We start from the raw sequence: 27,538 nt of genomic DNA, 5'->3' as shown, positions 1-27,538 counted from the left end.
GGCACAGCTCCACCGTGATGCTTTCTTCAGACCTAGCTGATCTGCCTTCCTCTGTTCAGGAGGTCCATTTGTAGTAAAAATCTATAAATAGTCTGATAGGTTGGTAGAAGAGATGAAAAAGAGCCAGTGCTGGGTCATTTAATGTATAGACAAAGACATGTTCACTTCATCTGTCATGTAAACCTCAACTGCTCAAGTTTATCATTCACTGCCAAAAATGCTATTACAGCAGCTTGAGATTTCAAAGACAGTTTTATTCCTGTTTCTGACTGACCTTTGGATGGATTTTTCAACTCAGAAAAAGAAAAAAACACTTTATGTGCTCTGAACTGGAGCTTAGAAAGTCTAACACATTTCTAAGTATAGATGTGGTGATTTACAAGGAACCTTTTTTCTGGTTTTTATAAGACTCTGCCTTTCTTCAGCCATGAACAGTGTATTGGTTCTAACAAGGACACCGGGAACCTTTGAGACTAGAATTATTTATGAGAGGGAGTTTGTGATCCAATGGATAAGAAACTGGACTTATTACTTGGCTCTGCCATGGATGAGCTGAACGAGAAGAGCTTTCCCTTTCTGTGTCTCTTCTTCTCTGCAGTGATGGTACATCAGAGTAAAAATCTATTTTCTCACTACTGTTTTCCAAATAAACCAGTACAGCCCAATCATCCTGACAGCACCAGATGATGCCTCCTTGTCAATAATCCCCGCTCCCTGTAGGGTTTTACTGGCACAGCCAAGTGCCCTCCAAAACAAATACATCAATATCATCAGGTAGTTGGTGCTCTTTATGACTCTGGTACCTGGATTCACACAGACTAATCTCAGTGCCTGCTCCTAAGAGTTCATATTAATTTATTTGTATCAAAGTACAGATGGTCTAATAATGGATGACAGACCAGCTGTGTTAAGAGCTGGACAAATGTATCATGGAAAAGTGATCAACAATCCAAAGAGAGCACAGGTTTAATTGTTTAATTACAGTTGGTCATCAGCACTGGGGCAAATTCTATATTTGCCTTACCTGAGGCTCTGAGATCCAAGTGCTCAAGGGTTTGCATCACACTACTCAACAAAAACCTAATAAAAAACTACCAGCATTTAGGGCATGAAAGCCCTAGTCTGGAATTCCTGGAAGTTATGTGGTCACACAAAGGCATCTGGCTTTGCTCGTGGCCAAAAGAAACCCTAAACATAGGTATGATTGATCTGCCGTGAATAATTCAGTATTAATGATCGCACTTGCAGGTTTCACTTCCTGATGGTGTTCTCCAAATCCCTCACAAGTACCAACCCTTTCCATGCCCCCCAAAAAATGTCTACACACACTTTGGCTGCACAGTGTGTGCACAGGGCTGGGGGAGGGAAATTCTTTATGTCGAAGATAGTGAGGTACTGGACCAGGTTGCCCAGAGAAGCTGTGGAAGCCCCATCCCTGGAAGTGTTCAAGGCCAGGTTGGATAGGAGCAACCTGGTCTTGTGGAAGGTGTCCCTACCCATGGTAGGGGATTAAAACTAGATGGTCTTTAAGGTTCCTTCCAACTCAAGCCACTCTAAGTTTTCTACAAATTCTGTGTGCGGGTCAGGTCTTCAGTGTACTCATGTTCAGATGACGAGATACACCCAGGATTACCTGGTCTTCATAAGCACCTCTTCTTTCAGCATGAGCACCTAAAACTTCTCACCACTGCCTGCTCACATCACAAAAGTTCATCTCCAGCTCATCCTCATTCCTCTCCCTTCCCGACCCCTCCCCTCTCCCCTGAAGACATCCTTTTTACCAAAACGAGCCGTGGAGGCTCGAAAAGACACTGACGTCAACGTAAAAGTAAACCAAAGAGGTCTGGTTCCTGTATCATCCCCGCGCCGGGCTGAGCGCCGGGGAGCGAGCCCACGGCCACTCGCTCGAGGAATCTGGAGCGGGCTCAGGGCTCAGCAGCTGAGCTTTCTCACTCCGGCTGTGTGAGTACTGGCTGCGGCGTGTGTCGGGCTGGGAGCGAGGGGGGAGAGGGAGGGAGATTCGCCGGCTGCTGCTTGAGAAGGCAGCGTGTGCTGATCCCGGCTGGGCTGAGAGTTTGGAGGCATCCGGATGGGGATGGGAGTCCTTGCAAGCCGGGCCGGGAGCGAAGCACGTGGGTTTGGATGAAGTTTGGCTCCACGTGGGTGGGAACAGCACTGGAGAGGAAGGAGAGTGTTGGACACCAGATGCTGGAGGGATAGAGGAGGGTTGGGGAGTCTAGAGCTGTTGCAAAGGAAAAGAGCATCTCATCTAGGGAAATGTTGGGTTTTCTATAAACTGAACTGATCTATTTGGATGGTAAAGAGCCATCGAAGGGATTCTGCATGAAAACTTGAATATTTCTGGTAAGCCTCCACATTCGGATTACCTCTGTCAAATCCAGCTACACGCACACCTGTGCATCCCACAAGGGTCCCTGTACAGAGGTGCAGAGCTAGACAGAGGATTTTTAGACCCAGGCCATGAAAAAGTGATCTGAGAAGGCTCAAAATTAACTTTACAGTTTAAGGTTAGGAAGCAGAAAACTTTCCCCAGGGAAACGATATGGAAATGTCCTTATTCTGATTGCTGTGTGGGTGGGAGAAGTGGCTGGGCCAGAGCTGGGGTGGCTTAAAGGGATGAATGGCCTCACTAGGTCCATTGGCAGGTCTCTGCCAACTGGGACATAGTACAGCATAGACGGAGCATCTCCCTGTGTTTACACAGCCTGCACTCAGTGGCAGTGTGATGAATTGGCAACGTGGCTCTTCAGACTCATTTCAGCTCTGTTTTGATGACAGGAGGCACCTTTTTTCTAACATTTCTCACATGCCAGGGCCAATTGTTCTTCTTCAGCAAAAAGCCAGCTCTTTTCCTGAAATGACAGCTCCTTCTGCAAAGCTAAAACTCCCCCATTCAGAAATAACACAGTGGGCATACAAGTTTAATCCCTATTACTTGCGCGTGACAGTACCAATTGAAAACCACCAGGGCAAATGCCTCTGTCGCCCATGATTAGATGCAATGCTGCACCTCAGCTTGCCCTGTAAATCCCTCCCTGAGCAGGGGAAAGCTGGACAGCATGAAAAAGGAGGCAGAAATACCCACCACCTTCCTGTTGTAGCATCTGCCAGCACAAGTGAGGGCAGAAGCCTCCCTTTGGCAGAAACCTCTTTACTAAGAAATTTTCCATCTCCTTTGTGCACAGAAATCTCTGCCAACCCACAGTAATAAAGAAAATCCCCATCTTCCCCCATCCTTTCTTACAAGGACACATGGCAACTTAGCAATGCAATTGAGCAGCTACTTTAGTAATCTATTTCAGAGCGTTTTCCCTCACTCTGCTCAAGTCTTCTTCCCCATTTCCCCAGTGCATTGAGATAAAAACACAGAGCCATTTCTTCCCTCCCCACAGAGCCTAAAGGTGCCAAAAGCACCCTAAAAGTCTTTCTTCCCCCGTTTTGAAGCAGGAGGCAAAGGCCAAGGAAGAAACTGCACATGAAACATCTCTCACAGCACGTTCTCCCCAGGGCAGAGCAAGCAGAACGGAGGAGGCTCCTGAACAAAGCAATAAATCCCACCAGGCGCACGTACAACACCACCACAGCTCTGCTCCCCCTTAAGTGCATCATGCCCTTGGGATGACGTGGTTCCCATAGGGATGCAGGCTGTTCTGGCCCTGCATCCCCTTTCAGAGGGTCAAGAACAAAACCCTGGACTCCAGCTTGTCAGGAGAGCTACAGGATTTTGGCTGTCCACATTTTAACAGGCTGGAGACAAGTAAAGAGGGATGTTTAGCAGGCAAGTGCTCAGCACATTCAGAGAAACCTCACCCATTAAGATGTGAGTCTTGATGCCTAAAATCAGAGACATCCAAATCCCTGGACCCTTTTTAAAATGGGAGACAAGTATTCCCCACAGGAGTAATGCTAACAAACACTCAAAGTGCACATTTTTGTTCTTCAAGTCCAGGTTGGATGGAGCTTTGAACAACCTGGTCTAGTGGAAGATGTCCCTGACATAGCAGGGAGGTTGGAACTAGATGATCTTTAAGATTCTTGCAACCCAAACCATTCTGTGATTCTATGATTCTGTGATTTTTCTTTCCAGCCTGGGTTATTATAGCAGGTTTGTATAAATGTCCAGTCACCAGGTTTAGGAGATGAGACTACTTCTTACCTAAATATACATGTTAGTGAACATCCCATGACATCTGTGGTAAAATCTACAGCCCCTTCTGAGGAATGTCTGCTGCTTTTTAGCCAGCTCATCTGTAAATGCTGAAAGGACCCTTCCTGCTCTCTGTTTTAGCTCTCATCCATTTTTCATTTGTAGCCTGCATTTTAATTTGTAGGTTTTAGCTGTACATTTTTTGCGGATCACAAATAGCTGAGCAAATCCTACTGATGGCTTAGCAGGGAAACACTTCCCATCCTGTAAATCCCAGAGGCACAGCAGAGTCCAGCCGAGCATGACAAAGTCCAGAGACACAAGTAGTTGTGCTGAGGTGAAGCGTGAATCAGGGGAATAGAAAAGTGAAGCCCAGAGCCAGAGTAAAGGATCAGTAAAGCTGTGGGGGTCAGATGGGATTAGGCTGAGATGGCTGTGACAACCAAAGAAATGATGTCACCCATCAGGACAACACTAACCAGGGATGCTGCTGTTCAGTCTCAGCAGGATATTTACTGGGATCGATACACCGTTAGTGTATAGACACAGAAGGACGGAATTCTTTATTACCTCTTACACATAATCCATAAAAGATGTGCATCTCATCTATCACAGCCTGAAAAGCACCACTACAGCCATTATCACACAGCAGAAAGGATGGCTTCTTCCACATTGGTGCAAAAAAGATTTACTGTCAAATATCCCTTCCTCTTCATGGCTCCAGCCATCTTCTCTACAAATACCTGCCAAAAAGATGGGGCTCTGGGAAATGCCCCTAAGGCTAAGAATGTCAGCTATGGCTTCCAGTGTGGTGCACCAGCAGAGAGCTTCCCATCCTTGAATGTGCTGAATTTGTCAGCCTGTCTATGGGACATCTGGACAGATAGATTTGGCCACTTTGGGGATCTGCCCCATAGTGAGGCTATCACAAGTAGTTTTTGTCCTCATGGATGAGGGCAGGGATGCCTGTGGAGGTTTGCCAAAATTTTGTTTCATTCAGACCTACAAACAGCTGCAAACACCTACATCAGAATAGGTTGTTTGCTGCAGGTAGGCATTAGCAAGGTGAAATGGCACCGAGCTCTGAGCACACTGACCCACACAGAGACCAGCACAGGCATTTGTAACCCACCAGGATCCTCTCAGTGGTCAACTCAGAAGGAAGCAATAAAGTGGGTACCTGGGCACAGCAGGACAGGGCACTGAGATGGCCTCAGTAGGACAACCTGCTTCTTGCATGACATGAAGGTTTCTAGCAGTCAAGTGCAGAGGACAGGAGATTGCTGGAGGTCACACACCACCACACAGAGCCACTATTGTGCAACCAGCCTCTCCTCTTACAGGGATGTATGATCACCCTCTTGCTGGCCTGGCCACACTCCAGCAGCTGATCCACGAGCAGTGCAGAATGAAGAGGCAGAGCACACCTTTTCCTGCACCCATCACAGTCTAACTGGTCATTACCCATCTCAACAGAGAGGCCAATGCCTTATCAGGCTTATTAAAATCATAGAATTACAGAATAGTCTGGGTTGGAAGGGACATTAAAGATCACTTAGTTCCAACCCCTCTGCCATGGGCAGGAACATCTTCCACTAGACCAAGTTGCTCCAAGCCCTGTCCAACCTGACCTTGAACATTTCCAGGGATGGGGCAGCCACAGCTTCTCTGGGCGACCTGGTCCAGACTCTCCTCACCTTCACAGTAAAGAATTTCTTCCTCATATCTAATCTAAATCTCTCCTAGTTTAAAACCATTCCCCCTTGTCCTATCAGTATCCCCTTGTTCAAAAAGTATAGAATTCTAGAACAGCTCAGATTGGAAGGGACCTTAAGCAAGATATTCAGACAGGTGCAACTTCACCTTTATCCTCAAAGTCTTTTTCTGGCAGGATGGAGAGAGAAAGCTGAGTTGTCATGCTGGGTTTCACCTGCTTGGCACTCACAGAGCTGCAGTTCCCCGGCAGCCAGGCTGGCTCCTTTTGCCTGGGTTGAATATGCCAAGCAATACATCTCTGAGAAAAATCCAGGCTGCCAAGCTGTGTTATGCTGTCTCCAGCTACCAATTATGCGGATACATTGATTGTCATTAGAGTGATAAAGTAGCACAACAAATAAACTTTCAGGAACCATGCAGCCCATTTTTCACACACCAGCTCGGAGGCTTCCCGCTGCTTTGATCAAACACACAGAAAATTGTCTGCAGGCTGCGGTGGTGTTAGAGACACAGACTTGTGGAGGCTGAAGCAAACCAGCAAGAGGTTTAAAATACACCAATGACTCCACATTTGTGCACTATTGTGCAAGGCAGGTTGATCAGATGCTTTTTGAAGGGGTCACCATAAAGCTCACTCCGACCAGCAGCCGCCTCAGAGGATACCCAGGACTAAAATAGCAAGGGGCAGACGTCAGGAATCAGTCACTGGCTGCAGAGGGAAAGGAAGAGGAGTCGTGCTGCCTCTGTCCCCTGCCTAGATTAGATCTGTCTCATACCAGGGCTGTTCATCTCCCACTCACAACAGTATCAAGTTCACCCAGAGAATGAGAGCTGCTAAGATGCTGGCATTAATAACTCCCAACTGTATTATTCTTTGTAAGCAGCTTACCTAAGGAAGTGTGAGATTATTTTAAACGCACTGATTTATTAATACACCCAGGATGGCTCAAGCTGCTGGTTCTTACCCAAGGGAGTTCAGCAGTGGAGTTCAGCATCTTGACTCACAGTATTGGGTCTGATATATGACTAACTATGATCAGATGGCATATCTAAAAATACAGAGCCTGCATTTTATTTTTCTTGGAAAATGGAAAAACACCCAAAGAAGCAGAGCCCAGTTTAGCAACCACAGCAGGCTGGATTTTTGCTTTAAAGAAGCCAGCAGTATTTGCCCAAAAGAAGGTGCCATCTTAGGTTGTGTTACAGCCATGGGATTAACCTGTGGCCCCAACGCTGTGGGAGGAACCTCTGGCTGCTGCTGTGGCTCTAACTCTGAATTACAGAGGACAGGGATGCTGATTGCACATCCCTGCCCTAGGAGACACAAGCAATAGGATTCCTCTTACCCAAAGGAAGCCTCTACACTGAGACCACCACAAACTGGGCTGGTCAACTGGTCCAGACTGGTGTTAATGAACTAAACCCTGCGAGACGAACCCGCCTTGCACCATTCCCAGGGAAGCTGCCACAGACATCTCCAGAGCTATTATCAGGTTTGCCTTCTGTTGTCTCTTCTGCAGATTAAACAAGCCCAATTCTTCTGGTCTGCCCTGATGGTTCATGATTTGCTTGCCCTCAGGTAATTCCTACTGTTTTGGTTTGGACCTTTTCCAAGGCAGAAACACATTCCCCTTTCATTAGTCAATTTAACACTATTTATTTCATGTAATAGTGCTTTTGTAGAAAATAATCCCTCCATGTGACATGAAAGGCACATCAAAAAGCACCTTGCAGCACTCCCAACATAACAAAGACCGAAGCTATCAGTACCAAGATGAAGTTATGGAAAGGAATGATTCAGCAGTGACAGGTTGAGCTTTTGCTCCTGATATAAAACTTGCTTTGAGGCCAAACACAAACTGGAGTAGGGCTTTGGTCTTCCCTCCATTATGCCATCCGTTGCCCACACCTCAGTGAGTTCAAGAGCTCACCAGCAGTGACAATCTGGTGCTATCTATGATCACATCCCAGACAGAGAAAATATCACATTGGATTTCTGAACCATTGTATTTCCACCTGACTCAGGTCTCAGCAGATTTTCTCTGCTCCAGGTGGGAGACAAAAGGGTCCATGATCTAATAGCAAAACACAGCACCACCACAAACACTGCCAGCTGGATCCTGCTGCCCAGCACCCTGTCCCATTTGTTTTCAGGAGAAAATTGATTATTTTGGCATTGCAGTTTCCAGTAAATCACACATGGGATGCCTTCCTTCCCTTCCTGAAAATTTCTCAGAGCACTTCTGCACATTATGCTTAGAGGGATGGTTTCAGCCATAAGGAAAATGAGGCACCTCCCAAAAAAATGGGGGTTTTGTCCCCAGTGAGGCCCCTCACACAGAACTTGCTGCAAGGACAGGATCTGTAAACAGCTGAGAACAAAACAGAACACACCCCCTCCAAAATAAAAGGAAAAAAAAACCCAACAGCAAGTGTACCAGCTTATTCCAGAGGCAGCAATTCTAGGAATCACTTGTAAGCAGGCAGCAGGGTGGTTGTTGGGGTTTTTTTCTTCCCAGATGGGGCCCTTTCTTTTCTTCCTGTTCCTATAGGGCTTTTCATCACTGTGGCATTTCCTACGATAATCCATCAGATTTATGCTGCCCTGTTCCAGATCAGAGCATTGCTGAGGTCTGTGCACGTCTAACAAAAGACAGCCCTGCCCTGAGCCCTTCCGAATCTCTCCAAACCAGGCAGACAAAGGGAATGGGAGAGGAGGATTAACATGTTTGCAGAGAGAGAGCAGGGAGAGGATGTCTTTCCCTAAAGCCTTTTTTTGGTTTGTGGGTCCAAATACCAGATTTTCCAAGTTGCAGGTGTCCTTCCTCCCGGGCTAGGTTACTCATATGGCAAAAAACCCCAAAAGTTGAACAGATGACCCTGGGAGCATCCCACTGCCCCTTTCCAAGTTTGTGGTCACTGCTAAATCAGAGCAGGTGGAGATAACAGACTGGTTCCCTAAGGTCCCCACCACTTCCTTGCCATGGGTTTTCAAATGTTCCTTCATCCTTTTCATCCTCGCAGGGCACAGCACATCTCGAGCTCAAGGTTTTCTGGCTCAGTCCTGCCTCACTGTGCTTCCCACTGCCACAAACACAGGAGCAGAGTGCTGAGAGCTCCCTGGGGGCTCTTCAACCACCCAGCACCAACCATCCTGCCAATTCCTGCTTTGCAACCTTCAAACCAGAGTGGGGCAAGAGCCACTCCACCCAGCCCTGACCTCCCAGGGCATGGTGCCCAAGCAATGCCAAAGCCCAAAGCTTGTGTAGCTTTCCCCTTCAAGCACCAGTGTCCCTGTGTGCTCAGTGACAAACAAAACCAACAGGAAATACTTTGCTGAGAATAGGGAGAGTTCTGCAGTGAGGTTGTGACACTGGACATTGAGTTCTTGGCAATTAGCTTCTGAATCTTTGAAAAAAATAGCAAAAAAGAAAAGTACAAAAAGTGGCTGCTGGCTAGACCTGGGTTGGGGGACCAGAAAGATTGGAGCGGGACCCTGCAAAGGATCCCAGTGAGGTTTGGATCAGTAGGGGCAGCTGAGACATGACATGCTTTGTTGGGTGGCCAGAGTCCTGGTGGCTCACTTTGCTGGTGCCTTGACTGAGGAACCTTGTCAGAATCCTCACAGTTGTGAGACCTGTGGTAAATTGAGCAGAGTGGAATGGAGAGAGAGATCTGGGTTCAGCCCCACAGGGTACATTTACAACAGATTAGGGACTTCATACCCCTTGTAAGATACCCCCATGTTCATACCCCATGCAAGAACTGGAGATAGGCAAGACCAATGTTCTCCAAACCAGTCACTCAGGAAAGACCTCAGGGTTGCCCAGAAGAGCAGCTCGCTCTTTGGTCCTGCAGATATCTTCATTTTTCTTTCAGCTCAACAGGTCCATCAGCAAAAATGCCACAGCCTGGGGAGAAAAATGGAGGGGGAGGCAATGGTCAGCAAAGTCAATTCCCAAATATGCAGCTGGCAGGCAGGAAACTGGCTCCTACACACTTCCTCCCCCATCCCTGACTCAGGCAACAGGAACCATGGCCATCATTCTAGGGCATCACTTGTCTTTCCCTGTCCCTCATCAAGCAGATGAATCACAGCTGGATCCTATCAGCAGAGGCCCCGTATGGTGACTCTCTGATCTCCCTTCTTGCACAAACTCACAGATGGGGAGCCTGTTCAGAGGCAGGGATACAAAATTATGGTGGCCTCCAGCCCTTGCAGTCCTCTGAGGAGAGTGAGTGATAGTACAGCAAGTGCTGGGAAGTGCCTGTGATCCTGAGCAGCTGGCTCAGATTTTGCCCTGCAGAGCTGATGATGTCAGGTAGGTACAGCTGCCTCTAGACCCTGCTGAGATGCCATCACAGAGCCAGGTGGACCATCTTTTGTGGCTCTTCACAGCCTCTGTTATCCATGCTGACAGTTGGGTAAAAAGCCATAGGGGTGTCGAACATCACGGGGGGAACGGTCCAAACCCTCCTTGTCCAGGGACAAGTAGTTCACATTTCTTTGTCTATTTGGTGTTTCTATGCCATCATTGCAGGAAAGGTACAAAGGTTATCTCTTACCTGTCGTTTCAGTCAAATTTTCAGTCATATATCACCCTCCCAGAGGGAGTGAGAAAGACAGAAAAAAAAAAGTAAAGCTTTAGTAAGTGGAAAATTTTCAAGCTTGTTCATTGAATATACAAGAGTGTTAAATACTGGGGTGAGATTGTAGGTGGAAGAAGGTATTGTCTGAGTCAAAATCAGCACACAGGAGGCAGAGACAGATTCTGTCTAAGAATCAGTACAGAGAGCTCTGATCTTTTCCTCCAGTCATTCCAGCTATCACCTTAGGCATAACCAGCATGAATGTCTCAGGGTTCAGATCCCAAAGCGGTCCCAGGATCTCCCAGATGTCCCAGCATGGCACACCTGGATCACCAAGAGAGCAGCAAAGAATGGCATCTCAATAGCCCAGCAGGTGAAGCCACATGTTGCTCTCTTTGGCTCCACATGAGTAAGTGCCACAAGCCAGGCTGGATACAGATGTCAGCCCTGATCTTCAACTGGACCTCCCATGGATTCTACCTGGATCTGCTTTAAGGATCCATCCATTTGCCATGCTATCCCTTCCACAAAGCACCAGCTCAGGAGCCACCAAAGAGGAGTGTGTTCCCACACTGCTCTCCAAGGGAACATGCACATCACTTCTTTATGGTAAGGAAGTGTGGTGGGGTTGAAGAACACCTCACCTAGATGGAAAATTCCTACACGTTTGAGTAGAGCCTCAGTGCCCACATATTTTCCAGCAAATCAAAGGTGACTCCTGGAGGATGGTCCAGTGCAGCAATTTCTCCACCCTTGATCCACCTGTGAGAACCTACACAGTTCTTTGGGTCAGTTCTGATTTACAGCATCCCACAATAGCCTTGGAGACTGAGGACAATCATGATTTTAGGGCTCACGGGCAGTGCGTATCATAGAGACATTCATGAATGTTTTCCAGCACTTTTTAAGGCCTGAGGATCTTCTAGAGTAGGTTTACCAGAAGGAAGAGGAGTTGAGGAGGGTAAAATGGATGTTGTAGACTCTCCTCAATGCCATTATCTTCCTTGACAGAGGGCTACTCACCTGGCAGAGACCATATTGTTGCCTCTCCATCAAGCCTGCAGCTAAAAAGAGGTTTTCCAGACAGTGCAGTGAAGATCCCACCCTTCAGAGTCCTCCATGCAGTGAGGATCCCACTCTTTGGTGACCTCAACACAGTCATGACCATGGGTAAAGGCTCCTCAGTTTTCTGAACTCTGTTACGTCTATGTCCAAGACCTTCTTGGGTAGGAATTCTCCTTTGCTTCTGGAGAAAATAATTCATTTGTGAGCATCTGTTCAGTATAACAGAGCCTAAATTAAGCTTCCTAAACAAACACAGGCATGTTCAGACACTGGATTTGGGTCCTTGCAGAGTTGGTCAACAGACACACCTTGAAAGCTGATCTGCTCATGTGCCTTGAGCCCGTCTCAGCTCTGTTAAAGTTCATTATGTAGTGCCCAATCTCAATCTCTTCTCCTGCAGCAAGGGATCAAAGGATGCTCGATTCCCCTTTTTGAATAGGACTGGAAGAGTACACCCTTCTCCTGACAAAAACAGGACACATCTCCCCAGAGGGATGTGTGGTATCAGCTTACTCTGCACCTCCCTCAAGAGTTGTCTGGCCTCCTGCTTTGCTGCACTGTGCCACAGAAGACTTTTAACCAGGGCCCTATTTCACATGGCAAGGTTAAGGGATTGCTAGGAATTACCATGGGCTAGTAGCATCCTTCCCTGATGTAACTATTAGTCCTCCTGTGTGCTGATTTTGACTGAGACAATACCTTCTTCCGTCTACAATCTCACTCCAGTGAGAACGAAACAGAACACACCCCCTCCAAAATAAAAGGAAAAAAAAAAAACAACAGCAAAGTTGAATATACACTATTGTATATTCAATGAACAAGCTTGAAAATTTTCCACTTACTAAAGCTTTACTTTTTTTTTCTGCCTTTCTCACTGCCTCTGGGAGGGTAATAAATGACTGAAAATCAAGAGATGATAGAAGCTCTTCATTTATCAGCTACAGTTGCAACTCCTCCTGAAGTCGAGTGTGGGAACCGGGTCTGGGACAAAGTGTGGCCCTGAGCCCGGATGTGCCTTCTCCACCTTAGCATCTGCTTCCCAATATGGCAAGTTCTGCACTATCTCAGGCACAACTTGAAACTTTGCAGCTGTTGCCACTCAGAGCCTAGCTCTAAATCCAGCAAGGAGGGAGAGGCTGGGATAGTGGGGGAGTGCAGGGCACTGATTATCCCGTGCACAGGGATGGGAATGCAGCTCTCGTGTCATCTGGAAGCATAAAACCAAACCAGTCCTCACACAGGAAGGACCAGGCAGTCCCAGAGAAGGTGGACAGAGTGCAGCTACCAACAGCTCATCCTGGAGAAAAGTCTTCTCTTTCTTACAGTCTCACATTTGTAACTCCAGAGAGACATTCCCTAAATATAAAAATTTTGTTGACAGTCTGGGGGAATCTTAAGCATTTGCCACAATAAGCATTGAGAATGATAGAATCATAGAATTCTAGAATGGTCTGGGTTGGAAGAGACATTAAAGACCATCTAGTTCCAAGCCCCTGCCATGGCAGAGACACTTTCCACTAGACCAGGTTGCTCCAAGTCCCATCCAGCCTGGCCTTGAACACTTCCAGGGATGGGGCAGGCACAGCTTCTCTGGGCCTATCCTGGCACCTTGATAGGGTCCAAGTTCACCCACCCTGCCCAGCATTAGACCATGAGTTGGTTTCTTCTCTTTGTTCTTACCCCTGTTGAATTTCTAGGATGGAGGGAACTGAAGGCAGAATGATCACTCAGACAGGGCTCATGGAGAATTTCCAATCACACTCTCTTCCCAAACATAAGGAAGTGAGAAACAAATGAAAGTTCAGGCATATGCTTGAACTAGAGGTCAGCTGTGGAAGGCTGGATACCCAGATCAGAGGGCTCATAAAGCCAAGGAGGATGTTCCTGAAACTGGCGGAACAATCTGCCCCTCAATGTGAGGAAACTCAAAATAGAAAATCAATAAAATAACCAGACAAAAAGAATCAGTTCAGTCTTCCTGGGAAAGATCCAAGGGTGAAAAAGTAATTCCAGAAAATGAGGTCAACCTTCTCTAATAACCATAGCTACTGTTTGTGCGCCAGTGAGACGCGCATGTGTGGAGTTTACCTCTCCTCTATTTATGGATTTGGCCTCTTGACCTGGAATTCAGTGCCTCTCAGTTGATCCTGTCGTGTTGTGACAGGCCATATCCTGCATGTTTATTGCATTGGCACCAGTGTTGTCTTTATCTAAAGTGCGATGCAGGCCAGGACTGATACTAAAATGCAGCATCCATCCTCTCTGTATTTCTAAAGAACTGAATTTGATGTAAGTTCTCACTTTTTTTCTGCATTTTCTCCCAGAAGGACTTTCTAAAGCTACTGAAAAGCTCCTGGGGAGAACATCTGTGCAAACCCCAAAAAAGATGGGGTTTTGGTATCCAGTTTAGAGCAAGAAGTGGGACTTGAGATGGGACTTGAAGGATTTTGAGTCCTTAGAACATCAATCAGCAGAGGTGTCTTGAAAGCTGCTCTGGCCATGTGATTTGAACCCGTCTCAATAATGGGATAATTCATTATGCTTTGTCCAATGTCAGTCTCTTCTCAAGTAGCCAAGGGTGTAGAGATACTTAAATCCCCACTCTGAGAAAGACCTGACACCCACAATGGCTCTACCATCAGCAAGGAAGAGCTGTGTGAGGATGGAGGAACATGTTGGGGGGCTCCTTGGTGGAGCCTCAGACTCTCTATTGCCACCCACGCTCAACCATTTCAGCCCTGGATAGATCTCATTATCTCCTCTCCCAAATGACTGCAGGCAGCACCACCAAAGTGTGCAGGGTCACCCTGTGGTTCCCTGTGCCAGGGGTTTTCTCAGGGTCTGAACATCTAGATTGGTTCAAAGGACATCACAGGTTGTGTGGCATTTGGTTCAGCACCTTCCTGCAGCTGCCAGGGACGCTTTTCTCTAATCCCAGTTCACATCAGGAAGAAAAAAAGAGGGGTATTTTCCTCATCTCACACATGGTGGTGCCATTGCAGGGGCCTTGAGCAGGCAAGTTTCCAGCAAGGAGATTTTGTTCCCACAGAGACACAGGAAAATTGACCTGGGGGCAGCAACATCAGTTTTAGTTTACTAGAGATGTTCAGGCATTAGCACCGTGAGTAAGGCTGGAGCCCTCTTTAGCATTTACAGCACTTCATAAATTTCAGAGAGATTTAGGGCAAGGAGCCAGATGTTTGGGGAGAAATTCTGAACACTACAGACAAGTGGAAATATTTTTTTTTTTGGTAGTGTGTATTTTTTCCCATTAGTTGCAAGGCTATATTTAGAAGAGGGGGGGGGAGAGAGGGAGAGAACGCAAGAGAGAGATTAGGCATTTCTTCATATTCTGTAGTCACTCCAGTTGTTCTGCTTGTAGGAACAGATGTCTCTTTCCTGGGGTGATAGCAGACAGGTCCATGAGGAAATTTTCTTACCGGCAACTCCTCTAACATAGAAGAGAGATCAAGCCAGAGGTAAGTCAGTCCGTCATGCAGGAACACACTGCAGGGATCATTGCAGGGAATGCTTTGGGATATTGGTCAGAGAGAAAGAGGGGGGCATGGGATTGGAGACAACGTGGGGCCAGGAAGGATTTGCTGGATATTGGACTCCAAGTCCTGGCTATTGCAGCAGGGAGCCCTGGCAGGGGTGGCAGCAGAAGGGGTCCACTGAACATGTGGATGAGTAGCTTGGGAAGTCTCTGGCTCTGCCCATCCAGCAGGTGTGGAAATCCATTGGGAAGTGCCTGACCTGAAAAGCCACGCTGTGCCAGCAGCTGGAAGGGTCTGCAAGGAGCTTCTCCCTTGTGACCTTCTTTGCTTTTGGGATTTGGGGCAGTGTAATGATATTTAGTTGTTCTTCAAAGAGATGGAGAGTGATGGGAAGTGTGCAAAGTTGCTGGCTTTCCTTTCTTGAAAAGTACTGTGCCAGCTCTTGTGAAGAGGGGGGGTGATGTCGTTTGTACATTTGTACTCCCAGGCGTAATTAAATTTTCATGAAATGCATTCAGGAAGGTTTTGGAAGCCAGGAGAAGAGATGATGTACTGCCCGGAATGGGGTCAGCTGTGAGTGGGGATGTTTTACCTGTTTGGCGATGCAGCAGGGTGCAAGCTCAGCTCTAGGAAAGGTGCTGTCTTCCCTCTCTGAACCCACTTGCTGGGTCAGTAGAAGGAAAAAGAAGGTCCTTTCTAAGGTCCTTAGCAGACCACTTCGGAAATGCTCCCTGATTTCATAGCAACATACTCACCAACAACAATGAGTTTTTCCAGGTTAACCTGGTGAATCCAAAATTTGCAAAACCCTGAAGGCACTGTGGGGTATGCACAGCAGTGTCATATGTGCCTCTCTAAGGAAACCCCAGAATCCAGTCTCCCAAAGGGTTAAGACCTGGTTGACCATCTTGGGATGCCTCAAAAACTGTCTGCTCCCTAACTGGGTCTCCCACCTCAATGCATTCCCTGGGCCAAGCCCACACATGGCTTCATGCCTCAGTTTCTCCCTGCAGCCAAGAGAGCAGCACAGCTTGAAGTGAGTGCTGGGAGGCAGAGCTGGTACACCTGACTCCTCTGCATCGCCCCTTCATCCCTACCTCCACTGCTGTCACCTCCATTCCTTGTGCTCCCTGGGGTGTAAGCATTGCTTCACCAGTCCTGCACTCCCTGGCTGTGCAGGAGCCCAGGTATTCCCCAACAGCAGAACTCTGCTGTTGCTCTTTTACTGCCTTTCTCAGCTTCTTGCCAAAGGACAGAGCAAGCAGGCAGCTGAAGGCAGAAAGAGGACAAAGTGCTCAAAGATTGCTAAATTTGTAATTAAAAATTTCTCAAAAGCAACCAGCAATACACTGGCCAGATTGTTTTTGCACTTGCCTGGGAAGTTCCTGCATGTGCCTATATGGTAATTCTCACTGCAAGGTGCTCCTTGCACACAGCCACAATAGCTGTTATTCCAAACTGACATTTCTAGCACTTTGTCTCCGGCGCCCTGGAAACACTCAATGGATTACTGTGATCCCTATAAAATCAAATGCATTTCTCTTGTTCTTTTACAACCTCCCAAGAAGATAGGCTCAAATCCATCTTTCCTGGCTGAGCCCTTAAGAATCCAAATCCATGTGTTTTGTTTAAGATGTAACTTTTTTTTAAAAAATGTTAATCATCTTGGAAAAAAATTCCCCCAAAAATACGTGTTTTCCCCTCACGTATAATGGTCCACAAGGGACAGAGAGGAAAACACTCAGGAAGTCATGCTGTGATTTCTCTGAAAGTAAGAGAGCTGGAGACACACAGCACCTACTGCAGAGATGTCACTCCATGCTCCCTTGTGACAGATGGCACTTGGTACGAGCCCCGACAGGCTATGAGATATTGGCCTTTTAAATGCTAGCAGCCTGATAGAGCATTCACCAAGACACTTAGCATTTCTGTCACTCCAAAGCCAAGATCTGATAACACAGAAAAGAGGGACATGAAAAATACAGTGGTATTGATAAGGTATCATAGACTTCCAAATGTTTCAGGAGGGACTTTTCTACATAGTGTGGTAAAAACAAGCAAAAATACACAACCTCCTTTTATTATTACCTGTATTATAGATGACCAGTACTAGCAAGCCTCATCAGAGATGTGCTGGGGGATCTCTAGGTGTCCACCACTGCTGGGTGGATATCTGTAGGTCTGGAGAGGCAAAGTATGTACAATCCCAGTTCTCTTTTTCCTTGCACATGCACATCTGGGCTCTTTCTTTCAAAGACTGAGGCATTGCTGCTACAAATGGCCATAGAGGAGGTATAAATTCATAAGAAATCTGCCAGTATGTGAATTTTCTCCCCTGTGTATCTTTGGGAGCTTCATTTCAGTTTTTTCATGCATGCTCAGGACAGGGCTAAGGGAGAGCCATGCAGACCTTTCCAAGTTTTAAATAGATTGTCCCTGGAGTGTCCAGGACTATGATCTGTCACCTGGTTTTAAGAAGCAGGTTCAAGCCTGGATGCAGAGAGTTGGCATTTGGTCTAAGCCAAGTGGCATCAGTCCCATCTGGGTCACTTTGCTCCGTGGAGAAGAGGAATGCACTTTGGAGAGTTGTGCTCTCTCCCTCTTCTAACTGGCAGTGATCCCTCATGGCCTAGGGTGACCTGCTGGACTAAATCATTGCTTGGGCACCCACAGACTATTTCTTGTCCCAAAATGAGCCAGGGATGTGGGTTCCTCACTCTCAAAGGATGTGATTTTGGCCTTGGGCCCATAGAGAGCACAGGATCCATCCATGTGTACACACAGCATTGAACACGACGTGGTGGGTGGAGCTCAGATCACAACACAGAGTAATATCCATTGCCCATCCACAGCAGGGCCTTGGAGATGAAGAAGCACATAGAGGCAAACTGGGCATCTCAGGCAGGAGGCAAACAGCTCAAACAGCACATCAGTAACGCCAGCCCAACAATCAGCATCATGCCTGAGACTGGACATTGAAGTTTTCCCTCCAGCCAGATGGGAAATCTGAGTCTCATGGCCAATATTAGAGATTCAAAAGTCAGTGGGGGGTGTTAATCTCTCTTGGCCTTGAGAGGAAGCTGTATGAGGAGCAGGTGAGGTCACTTGGTCTGTTTAGCCTGGAGGGGACCAAGGGGAGACCTCATCGCAGTTACAACTTCTTTGTGAGAGGAGGGGCAGGCACTGATCTCTTCTCTCTGGTGACCAGTGACAGGACCTGAGGGAATGGCCTGAAGTTGTCTCCAGGGAGGTTTAGGTTGGATATTAGGAAAAGGTTCTGCACCCAGAGGGTGGTTGTGCACTGGAACAGGCTCCCCAGGGCAGTGGTCACAGCACCAAGCCTGGCAGAGTTCAAGAAGTATTTGGACAACTGTCTTGGGCACATGGCGTGACCCTTGGGGATGGTCCTGTGCAGGGCCAGGAGCTGGACTCAATGATCATTCTGGGTCCCTTCCAGTTCAGGATATTCTGTGATTCTGTGATTCCAGATAAAAGCTGTAACTCAGCACATGACCATTCAAACTACCAGACATTGGCCATCACACTCTTCGTGACACATGGGCAAGAAGGCCATGGCTGGATAGTGCCAACACCCAGAAATTAGCTATGAGCTGTCCCAGTCAGGCTGGTTCTCCCATGGTTTGGCATAAATCTGCAATTATTTCTCTTCAGGAAAACAACAAGAAGCAAGCAATACTCTTTTCTTCACAGAAACCATCCAGCCCTGTTTGCTGTGTTTCAATTGTAAATTTGCAGGGAATGAAAGGATGTGTGGTGGAGAGTGTTAAAAAATGCCTTGCAGGTTCACATTGGAGGAAACAAGGATCACTCTCAATGCCTGTTTGTGTGTTTGTCAGCTCCAATTTCCTCTGTCCCCCTAATGTTTTTCAATCTGCTGGCTAATTTCAACCAGAATTTGGCAGAAGGCAAAAATCACCTCAATTTTCAGGAAATTAGGCAGCAAAGAAAGGAGAAAGTCAAACAAGTGTTGGAGCCAAGGGAAGAGCTGGAATGTGAGTGCTCATTAAGGCAGCCAAGTGTCCACATGGGAAAAAGTTATAATAAGCATCTCAAGCAGGGCAAAGCATTCCCTCAGCCCTGCGAGCCACTGCGAGACATGAGACTGCAAGAAAGCAGGTGTCATTTAATCTGACACTCATAAAACTATGTGTTTTGTGTCTCCAAAGTCCCTTCTATGTCCATGGCATTGGAGGGGAACTCTAGACTGGATTTGGCTATTTACAACTGCAGTTCCCCACAAGGTGGGTGTTTCGCACACTTGGTCCAGCCACCCTCAGACCTGGAGGTTTACAGGAGACTTCAATGCCTAGGAATCAAGTGAGAGTAGAGATCTGATGCCCACACAAATGGGATCTTACCTGCCCTGAGAATAGCCTCGTTTCTGCTTCGGGATAGAACCTGTCTCCCTCAGAATTAGCTCTCTTCTCACAGCCCAAGGGGCAGACGGGCACCAGCTTTTTAGTTTCAGCAGCTGAACTAATTCCCTTTCTCTCCCTTTCTCTCTCTGTTTCTCCTGTCAGCAAACCCACCCTCCCCAGGCTAAACACAAGACACGCAGAACAAGCTCTACCATGTATAGGGCAAGGTCGACATACACAAAAACACCATATTTGGCCAGTTTGAGCCAGAGTTGAGTGAGAGCTTGCCAGAAGGAGAATCACACAATTTAAATTGAAAGAGAGTGAGTTTAACCCTTCATTTATAAATATGATGATAAATCACCAGGGGAACTTTAAACATGGGAAGGCTGCAAAGCTAAACACACACTGCTGCCACCCCAGGCAGCAGAATAACACCAGCAGGCAGGACAGGGTAAGGGGGACTGGGGGGGTTGATAGAGGAGCCAGGTTGCCGGATCAGATGTTCCAGTTCAGGACAGGGAGATGAGAAAAGCTGAAGCTGTTTATACTAAATTACACTCGTGCTTGTTAACGTCCTTTTCAACTTTCTGATCCCAGTGTGTGGCTCTGGTGTTTTCTCTGGGTCTGCACACAGAGATCCTTTCTGCACACCAATAAATAACCCTTTTGGCATGCAGTTAGGACAAAGCTCAGTTGTCTGACCTGCCTTTTCATTTGTATCCCATTACTTGAGTTGCTGAGCCGGATCCAAAAGTCCCCTGGGCTAAGGAAGTGAACCCTACTAACTTCAGCAAGTGCAGGGTGAGGCTTAAGGCTGACACCAAGCACAAGGTTGGGTGAAGTGGAATACGGGATGGTCAAGGATCTCTTCCTGGGGCAGAAATAGCACTGAGATGCCCATGCTAAGTTAACAAGGGTGATGCCAAGCAGTGAGTGAGTGAGGGAAGAGGCTGCAGGACCTATGTTCAGCACAGCGACCATCTGTTTCCTATTTGGCCCAAGAATGATGGAATTGGTTGTGTCACACAACGATGAGAAAGTATTTCAGAGCAAGTCCCCCTCTCCCAGTGCTGAGCAGGGACCTTTATCAGAATGAGGGAAAGCAGGTCAACCTCCAGTCTCTGTCCCTCCCTTTATCCCATTTCTACCCAGATTCCTGCTGTACTTTTAAGGAAATGCTACCAAGAGTCTCCCAGCCAGACAGACAAAATCCCGCCTCAGAGGTATAATATAACAGCATAGGCCAACTGGCACGGTCAGACAACACTTAGAAGGATGTGTGTTTACCCATCTTGGGCTTTGCAGACTGCCAGCTCCCAGAAACAGGGATTGCATGGAAATCTGGGGGGCTGAGAGCTCAGTTAGGTATGAAGTAGGCTGAGCTCCAAGCTCTTTGTAGATTTTAGCAAGGGGGTTAACCCGAAGTCTATTTGCTCTGTAAGTAAAGGTGGTTCTTGCAGCTCTTCATGAGCTCATGCCATAGCCATGAGTAATAAATAGTGCAAAACACAGCAAAATAAAGGTTTGCAGAGGCTGAAAAGCTTCTCATTAATTTAGCCATGCCCCTCACTGCCTTCCATATGTCACTACTTCATGGTGATGGGTAGCTGAACTGACTCACTTAAACACCTGCATGAGTATTTCTGATTGCAGAGAAAGAGACCTGGTTGAGATAATATTTGGACTCAGAAAGGGGAAGAATTTAAAATCTTTGGAAATTTTTAGCTTTGCTCAGACACAAGGTCAGGCTGCCTTTCTGTGCTGCAAAATGGGCAATGTACCTTTCTCATGGGTTTGGAGTCCCACAATGGAAAAATCCTTAGCAGCTGTAAACCGGGAGTTTGGTCCAGCTCCATCTCATTAAAAGTACTCAGAGGAATTTTGTTGCTTTGCTAGTCCAGTTCTCCATCCTTTCTGCTTGTGAGCCATGAGATGAGGACAGTCCCACAAAGAAAGGAAGAGGCCATTCACCCAAACATCCATCAGTAACAATTTGATTAGAAGAAGATTTTTCCCACAACAGTCCAAGAGGCAGCTTTTTCACAGACTGTCAGGGAGGAAATCTTCAGGATTAATTAAATTTGCCAGGACTTCTTTCATGTAGTTGTTTGGATTTTGAGTTCAGATCGGGCAGCAATGGACTGGGAAAAGACACAAACTCTAATGCAGCACTTCTTTGCATATTCAATTTGGCAAACACAATGTTACCTGTTGTTTTTTAGCAGTTTTTAACATCTCGAGTTTTTTTCCTTGCACGTGGGGCTCAGTGGAAAAGGTGACTATGTAAGCCAGGACATAGTATATGCTGATTATTTTAATTTTCTATTTGTCTGTAACATGTCCTACATCCCTCAAAGGCATTGTGAGGATGAGGAATATTTGAATGTATTTGGAGGCGCTGATTTCACTCAGGCAAGAAACGCAAAGTAAGATAAATATCAGGTGTTTGTGATAAGGGATCTCAAACTGAAGAAAAATCTCCCAGAGGAGGCAAGTTACTAACAAAATGTAATATCAGAGCAAACAGCCAGTGCCATGGAATTACAATGAGAAAACAAATGCATGTGTAATTCAATACAGCCTAGTGCATGCTCAGGGATGGGATGGGTGATTTTGTCTTCTCCCTTGCTCAAGAATGTGTCTGAACACAGATATACAGACTCTCACTGCACTCCAGGGGCATCAAAGTCTTTCTTTATTCCTTGGTTTCCACAGTGCTCCTCTTGATAGCATCTGCAAAGAGAAAGCTGGGAGCAGATCCAGGCATCTGCTCATTTCAGTTTGTTTTTGTAATTAAAGAGTGAAACAAACAGAGAACATGGTGAGAATTTTAGGAAATCAGTAGCAAACAGACCAGGGTTCTGCATCCTACCCATGCATCTTTCTCAGGTGTCAGACTTTGCAACTCCACTACCTTCAGCCTATCTTGAGGCCAGTTTTTCCTGTTTTTCTCTGACAGTGTGCTTGGCACAAAATGTAAAGAGACAAGACTCTCCCTCAGGAGTCTGCAGGCTCAGTCAGACCCAGAAAAAATGCCGTGAACATGTGTGCTACTTTGGCTGCCACCAGAGCTCAGTACAGGGTGAGGTAATCTGGTCATTCCCAAACCAGATGATGTTCCAACGTCTGGTTTCTGCTGGAGATGACCTAGAGGTAAAAAGGGACAGAAACTAGCATTGTTCCTCTTTGTCCAGTAGTTCTTTGGGACATTAAAGGTGGCCTGACCCCAGGCTTCAGGATTTCAGTCCTGCAGTGTGCTCTGGCACTGCATTGGATCTCAGGAGGGCTTTATGTCTGAGCACCAGCCATTCCAATGGACAATTAAACTCCTTGGGCTTGAGTGGCTACCTAAATAAAACAAATTGCCATTTGATTGGAAATATCCTTCTGAGCTCAAGGATATTAAAAACCAGTTTTTTCCTTCACACCATTTCCACAGACTGAGAGTCAAGAAGGAACTATAGTAATCCCCAGACTCCAGGCCAACAAACCCAAGTTCCATCATGATGGCAAAGTCACTTCTCCAAGAATTTTCACACCTGGTCTTCTAAATTCTCAGTCCTAATCTCTGCTTTTTCTCAACAAATGTTCTGCTTCATGCTCACCTGGCTTGAATGAACCATGCAGAGTAATCACAACTAGGCTGTAGCATCCCGTGAGGACTCTTGATCTTGAATGTTGGCTATTGACCAAACACTGGTGAAACACACCAGGAGTGCTGTATGCAGGAAATGCAGAGACACTTGGTGGCCAGGCAGGAGAAGGCTTTGGCACTCATCAGGCAGGCTCAGAGCTGCTGTGATGTTCTCTGGACCCATTAGTACTGTACCTGCAAAACATTTTCTTTTGGAGTTCAGCAGGAACTCTTCTGAGGATCCACTTTCATTCTAAGTAGCTTCCTCCTCCACTTTGTACACAGCCACCAACAGCTTGAAGCATCTCACAGGCGACAGAGCACCTTTGGTCCATCATCCTGATCCCCATAAGCAGCAAAAAGGATTAGTGCAGGAAAAAAGCCAGCTGCCAGAGGATGGAGCGTGCTTGGCAAAGCTGGACATCCAGATTCCCTCAGCAATTCCAGCCTTCCACACTGAAACACCCAGCCCAGGCACACTGCAGTTCTGTGAGCGCTGGGAGATGTGTTTGCAGATCCTTGTCTCCCAGTCCTTCCGCATTTGGCTCACTGGTAGCACGGATTTCAAACCCCCATAAATCAAGTCTTTCAGCATCATTCTCTGCTGATCCAAGCTGGTTTTTTTAATGTCAAAGCCCTGCCCAGCCACTTTGAGATATTCCAGACATTTTTCAACCATTTATTTTTATTGAAACCAGCCAAGTCTCTGTATATATTGGGCCCTTTTTTTATCTTTTTAATATACAAATGAGTTTAAAATAGTGTATAAGTCAGGAATGATTTGCAAATTAAACTGTCAAACCCTGGCAGGACTAGTGGCTGACACCCTTAGCTTGAAATCTCCCAGCTGCTGTTGCTGTTAGTGCAGATCTCTAGAAGATGCCACACAACCTGCTTCTGCTTTCTTAGAAAATTCAGCCATTCCTTGATTTCAGGGAAATCTTACAGCTCCTGAAAACACTACCACATATAACTCTCTAATGGGATCACCTGCCCAAGGCAAGAGATGTGATATTTTAGGAGTCCAGTGCTGGGGTTATGGTTATGCAAAGGTCTTCTGGTCTTAAAACCATTTATGTACAAGGAAGAGGAAGAGGAACTTGAAGTGCAGAGTGTGTGTCTTCCCTAAAACATGCATCTGAAACCACTGGAAGACACTAATTATAAACACAGGTATTTTCCTTGCGATTATTGGTAATCCCATATTGGCAGATGGGGATCTACTACTAAGGATGTGTAAATACGTAGGTTAAAATGTTCTTAGGTGACAAGATTTTGAGCCCTGAGGAATGCTGACACACTTATCATTATACCTCTGTTTCTTTTCTTCCAGACTGCTGGAAGTCAGTGACCATGCCGACCTCCTCCACCCAACTGCCAGCCCTTGACTCTACCAACTCCACCGAACAACCAAAGTCCAACATCAACTTGTTCTCCAAATTCATCCACTCAGACGAACAACTGGCCACAGATTTTTATAGCCTGTGGATTGGCCTGATGGTAGTCAATGCCATCATTTTCCTGGTGGGTGTTGTGCTGAACAGCTTGGCATTGTATGTCTTCTGCTTCCGTACCAAGACAAAAACCACCTCTGTTATTTACACCATCAACTTGATTGTAACTGATCTCTTGGTGGGCTTTTCCTTGCCTGTCCGGATCATCATGTTCTACAGTGCAGGAGATTGCAAGAATTGTCCCTTGGTTCACATCTTCGGCTACTTTGTCAACATGTACTGCAGCATTCTCTTCTTGACATGCATCTGCGTTGACCGCTACCTGGCAATCGTCCAGGTGGAAGCCTCACGTAAATGGAGGAACCCCACCTGTGCCAAGGGGATCTGCATCTTCATTTGGATCTTTGCCTCTGTGGTGACTTTCTCCATCCTGATCATGGCAATAAAGTTTGCCGAGTGCTGCCTCTCCAAGATTCTGGTCCTGATGGTCTGTGAGTACTTCTTCCCCCTCATCATAATCATCTTCTTCACCACCAGGATTATGTGTGCCCTGTCCAAGCCCAGCCTCATGCACCAGAGTCGGGAGAGGAGAATGAGGGCTGTGCAGCTCCTTATCACTGTCCTCATCATCTTCATGATCTGCTTCACTCCTTTCCACGTGCTACAGGTCGCAATCTCCATCAACCCAGACATTCCTCACAACATCAGCCTCCTCGTCTACCACGTGACAGTGACTCTAAGTAGCCTCAATAGTTGCATGGACCCCATTGTCTATTGCTTTGTCACCAATAACTTCCAGTCAACCATGAAAAACATCTTCAGGAAAACCGAGCCACAGCAAACTAATGCAGACATCCTGGGTACGAACAAGAACTCCAAGGGCTCCAATGCAATCATCGCCTTCTCAAACACAATAGGAAGCCCTCTGAGCTTGCCACCGCCAAGCAGTGCCCAGATACAACCCACATCTGATGGGACACACTGCAGTAAGCCAGTGCCATGATGCTGGAATATTGCTAGGATGCACAATACTATTGTTTTTGAACTCTTTGTGTTTTAGGCTGAGGTTCAGACTAACAGTGGTGGAATTTATTCCTCAAGAACATTGTGGTCTGTTTGGAAATGGAACCTACAATGCTGTTAGTACCATACAAAAGAGAGTCTATTAATTACTGTTCCCAGCAGGGAAGTTTTCTTTGTATTTTAATACAGACATTTTGCTAGCAACAAACTCTTTACTGTGGTTTTCTTTTCATGTTTGTCGTCATAACGCAACACTTTTAGGATGACTTAGAAAGCAGGATAGCTCTGGTTTGTAATGAAAGATTTTTGTGCCTTGGGCATGTGCTTAAGAATAAAGGACAAGAGGGATGCTTCCAGAGCTATCCACTACAAAGATTTTAGATGCCAATGGAATGGGAAAGAAAGTATTCTAACCCACATATCATTAGTGACTACTCATTTGTTCCTGAAAAAGTCTGAACCTTCTCAGGGAAGAGATGAAGTCAAGCATCTCTTGGCTATGAGACAGCTATAAGAAAACATACATATATTTTCATAAACATTGTCTGTGTTGGGGAGAGGTTAAGGATATGCTCCACCTGTATTTGGATCACTAAATCCCCTGAATTGCAGATGAGTGTACAAAAATCTGTGAAAATGAACATGCAGCCCAGCAAACTCTGCTGTTCTGCTCTGTTTCCCCGAGGAACAGCCAAGATGAAAACCAGAACCAGACTATGATGCTATACTATTCTGGTTTGGTTTTTCTTCCTGTCATGTTGTAACATCAGGGCTTGCTGTTCTAATTCCCCCATCAGCCCATCCACTCAGTCACTCAAACGTTGATACTTCCAAGCACAGAAAAAGAATCTGTTGCAGGCATCTAGGTTGAAATTCACCCCAGTACAAACTCACTAGGATGTTTCAAAGAGCCATGTTTAAAGGCTCTTAAAGGTTTAAATAGGCTAAGGATGCTGCAAAATTCTAGCCATAATGGTGGGGGAATGTTTTAGACAACATTATATCAATGAAACAATGCAAATGCAAAAAAATAAAATTATCCTAGGAAAAGTGCAAAACCTGTGGATGAACAGCAGTAACTGTTGTTGTTGCTCCACACCTCACTCACATGTCCATGGCCACTCCAACTGGAAGACTACCACGAATTCATCAAGTCTAGTGATCAGCTTTTCCTGGCACTCACTGGTGTAACCAGTCAGAAGAGCAAGCATTGGTCCAAGCTAGAGCATCCTGGAGTACTCTGCTTCCTTGGGACCTGTGGTACGGCCATCTCCATGCCACAGGAACACAACATAAACAATGCCTCACACTGCCTCTTGCAATGGGGTTTGCAAGAGTTTGCCTCTTGCAACGCATATATGTTTCACCTGACCTTTTTCCCTGCCCAATCCAATGGGACTAAAATTTGAACCGTCAGTATCACTGCAATACAGGGAATGGGGTGCTCCAGTACCTATTCCAGACAGTGGAGTCTGTAATTGCCAGTAATTGCCATGGCCAAGCATGCGACCTCTTTCCTGAGCAATACAGCTGACTCAGCGCCCTTCTGCTGGGACCCCTATTCCTTTGTAGAGGATTTTCCTTCCATGAGGTGGTGATGAGGGCCACCAATACTGTGGCACTATCCCATGGGAGGTAAGACTGTTGTCCTCATCATCATTTCCCTTCCCAGGGCCCAACTGTACTGTGGTTTCCTTCTGCCTCATCTATTTCCTTATTCATCTGCAAATCACTGATACAGGCACCTCACAGCCAACATCAGTCAAATGATGCACACATGGATCAAGCTCTGACTTCTCAGCCAGGCTGGCCACTTCAAATTTCTGCCACCATTTTCCACCAACCCCTCCTTTGGAGAAAGTCATTTTGTGCCTCAGAGGTCTGCACTTCCCTGCAAACTCCCGAAAACTCAAGCCCACCAACGCACCACAAACGCTCAGATATTTTCATGCCTCCCAAGCTATTTGTAATGAAAATGTGTGTCACATATACAGAGTTGTTAACAGCAC

The 27,538-nt window shown here is 46.4% G+C and overlaps 1 protein-coding gene across 2 annotated transcripts; it reads left to right on the top strand.

The window, feature by feature from the left end:
- The first annotated feature begins 1,872 nt into the window (after positions 1–1,872).
- On the top strand, positions 1,873–25,737 carry GPR20 (G protein-coupled receptor 20). 2 transcript variants are annotated; one of them, XM_048286762.1, is made up of 3 exons: positions 1,873–1,962; positions 14,922–15,018; positions 24,386–25,737. In XM_048286762.1, the coding sequence occupies exon 3, from the start codon at positions 24,406–24,408 to the stop codon at positions 25,507–25,509; it is 1,104 nt and encodes a 367-aa protein (XP_048142719.1). In that variant the 5' UTR covers positions 1,873–1,962; positions 14,922–15,018; positions 24,386–24,405; the 3' UTR covers positions 25,510–25,737. The 2 variants fall into 2 exon arrangements, with proteins under 2 accessions (XP_048142719.1, XP_048142720.1); XM_048286763.1 differs by lacking the exon at positions 14,922–15,018.
- The last annotated feature ends 1,801 nt before the right edge of the window (positions 25,738–27,538 follow it).

This window comes from Corvus hawaiiensis, chromosome 26 (genome assembly GCF_020740725.1).
Source record: "Corvus hawaiiensis isolate bCorHaw1 chromosome 26, bCorHaw1.pri.cur, whole genome shotgun sequence".
Taxonomy (NCBI): Eukaryota; Metazoa; Chordata; class Aves; order Passeriformes; family Corvidae; genus Corvus; species Corvus hawaiiensis.
The sequence above is the reverse complement of the archived record's forward strand: the minus strand, read 5'-3'. Positions and strand labels throughout refer to the sequence as shown.

Excerpts from the sequence above, each read along its gene's own strand:
- GPR20 (XM_048286763.1), top strand. The coding sequence starts at position 24,406 with ATGCCGACCTCCTCCACCCAACTGCCAGCCCTTGACTCTACCAACTCC.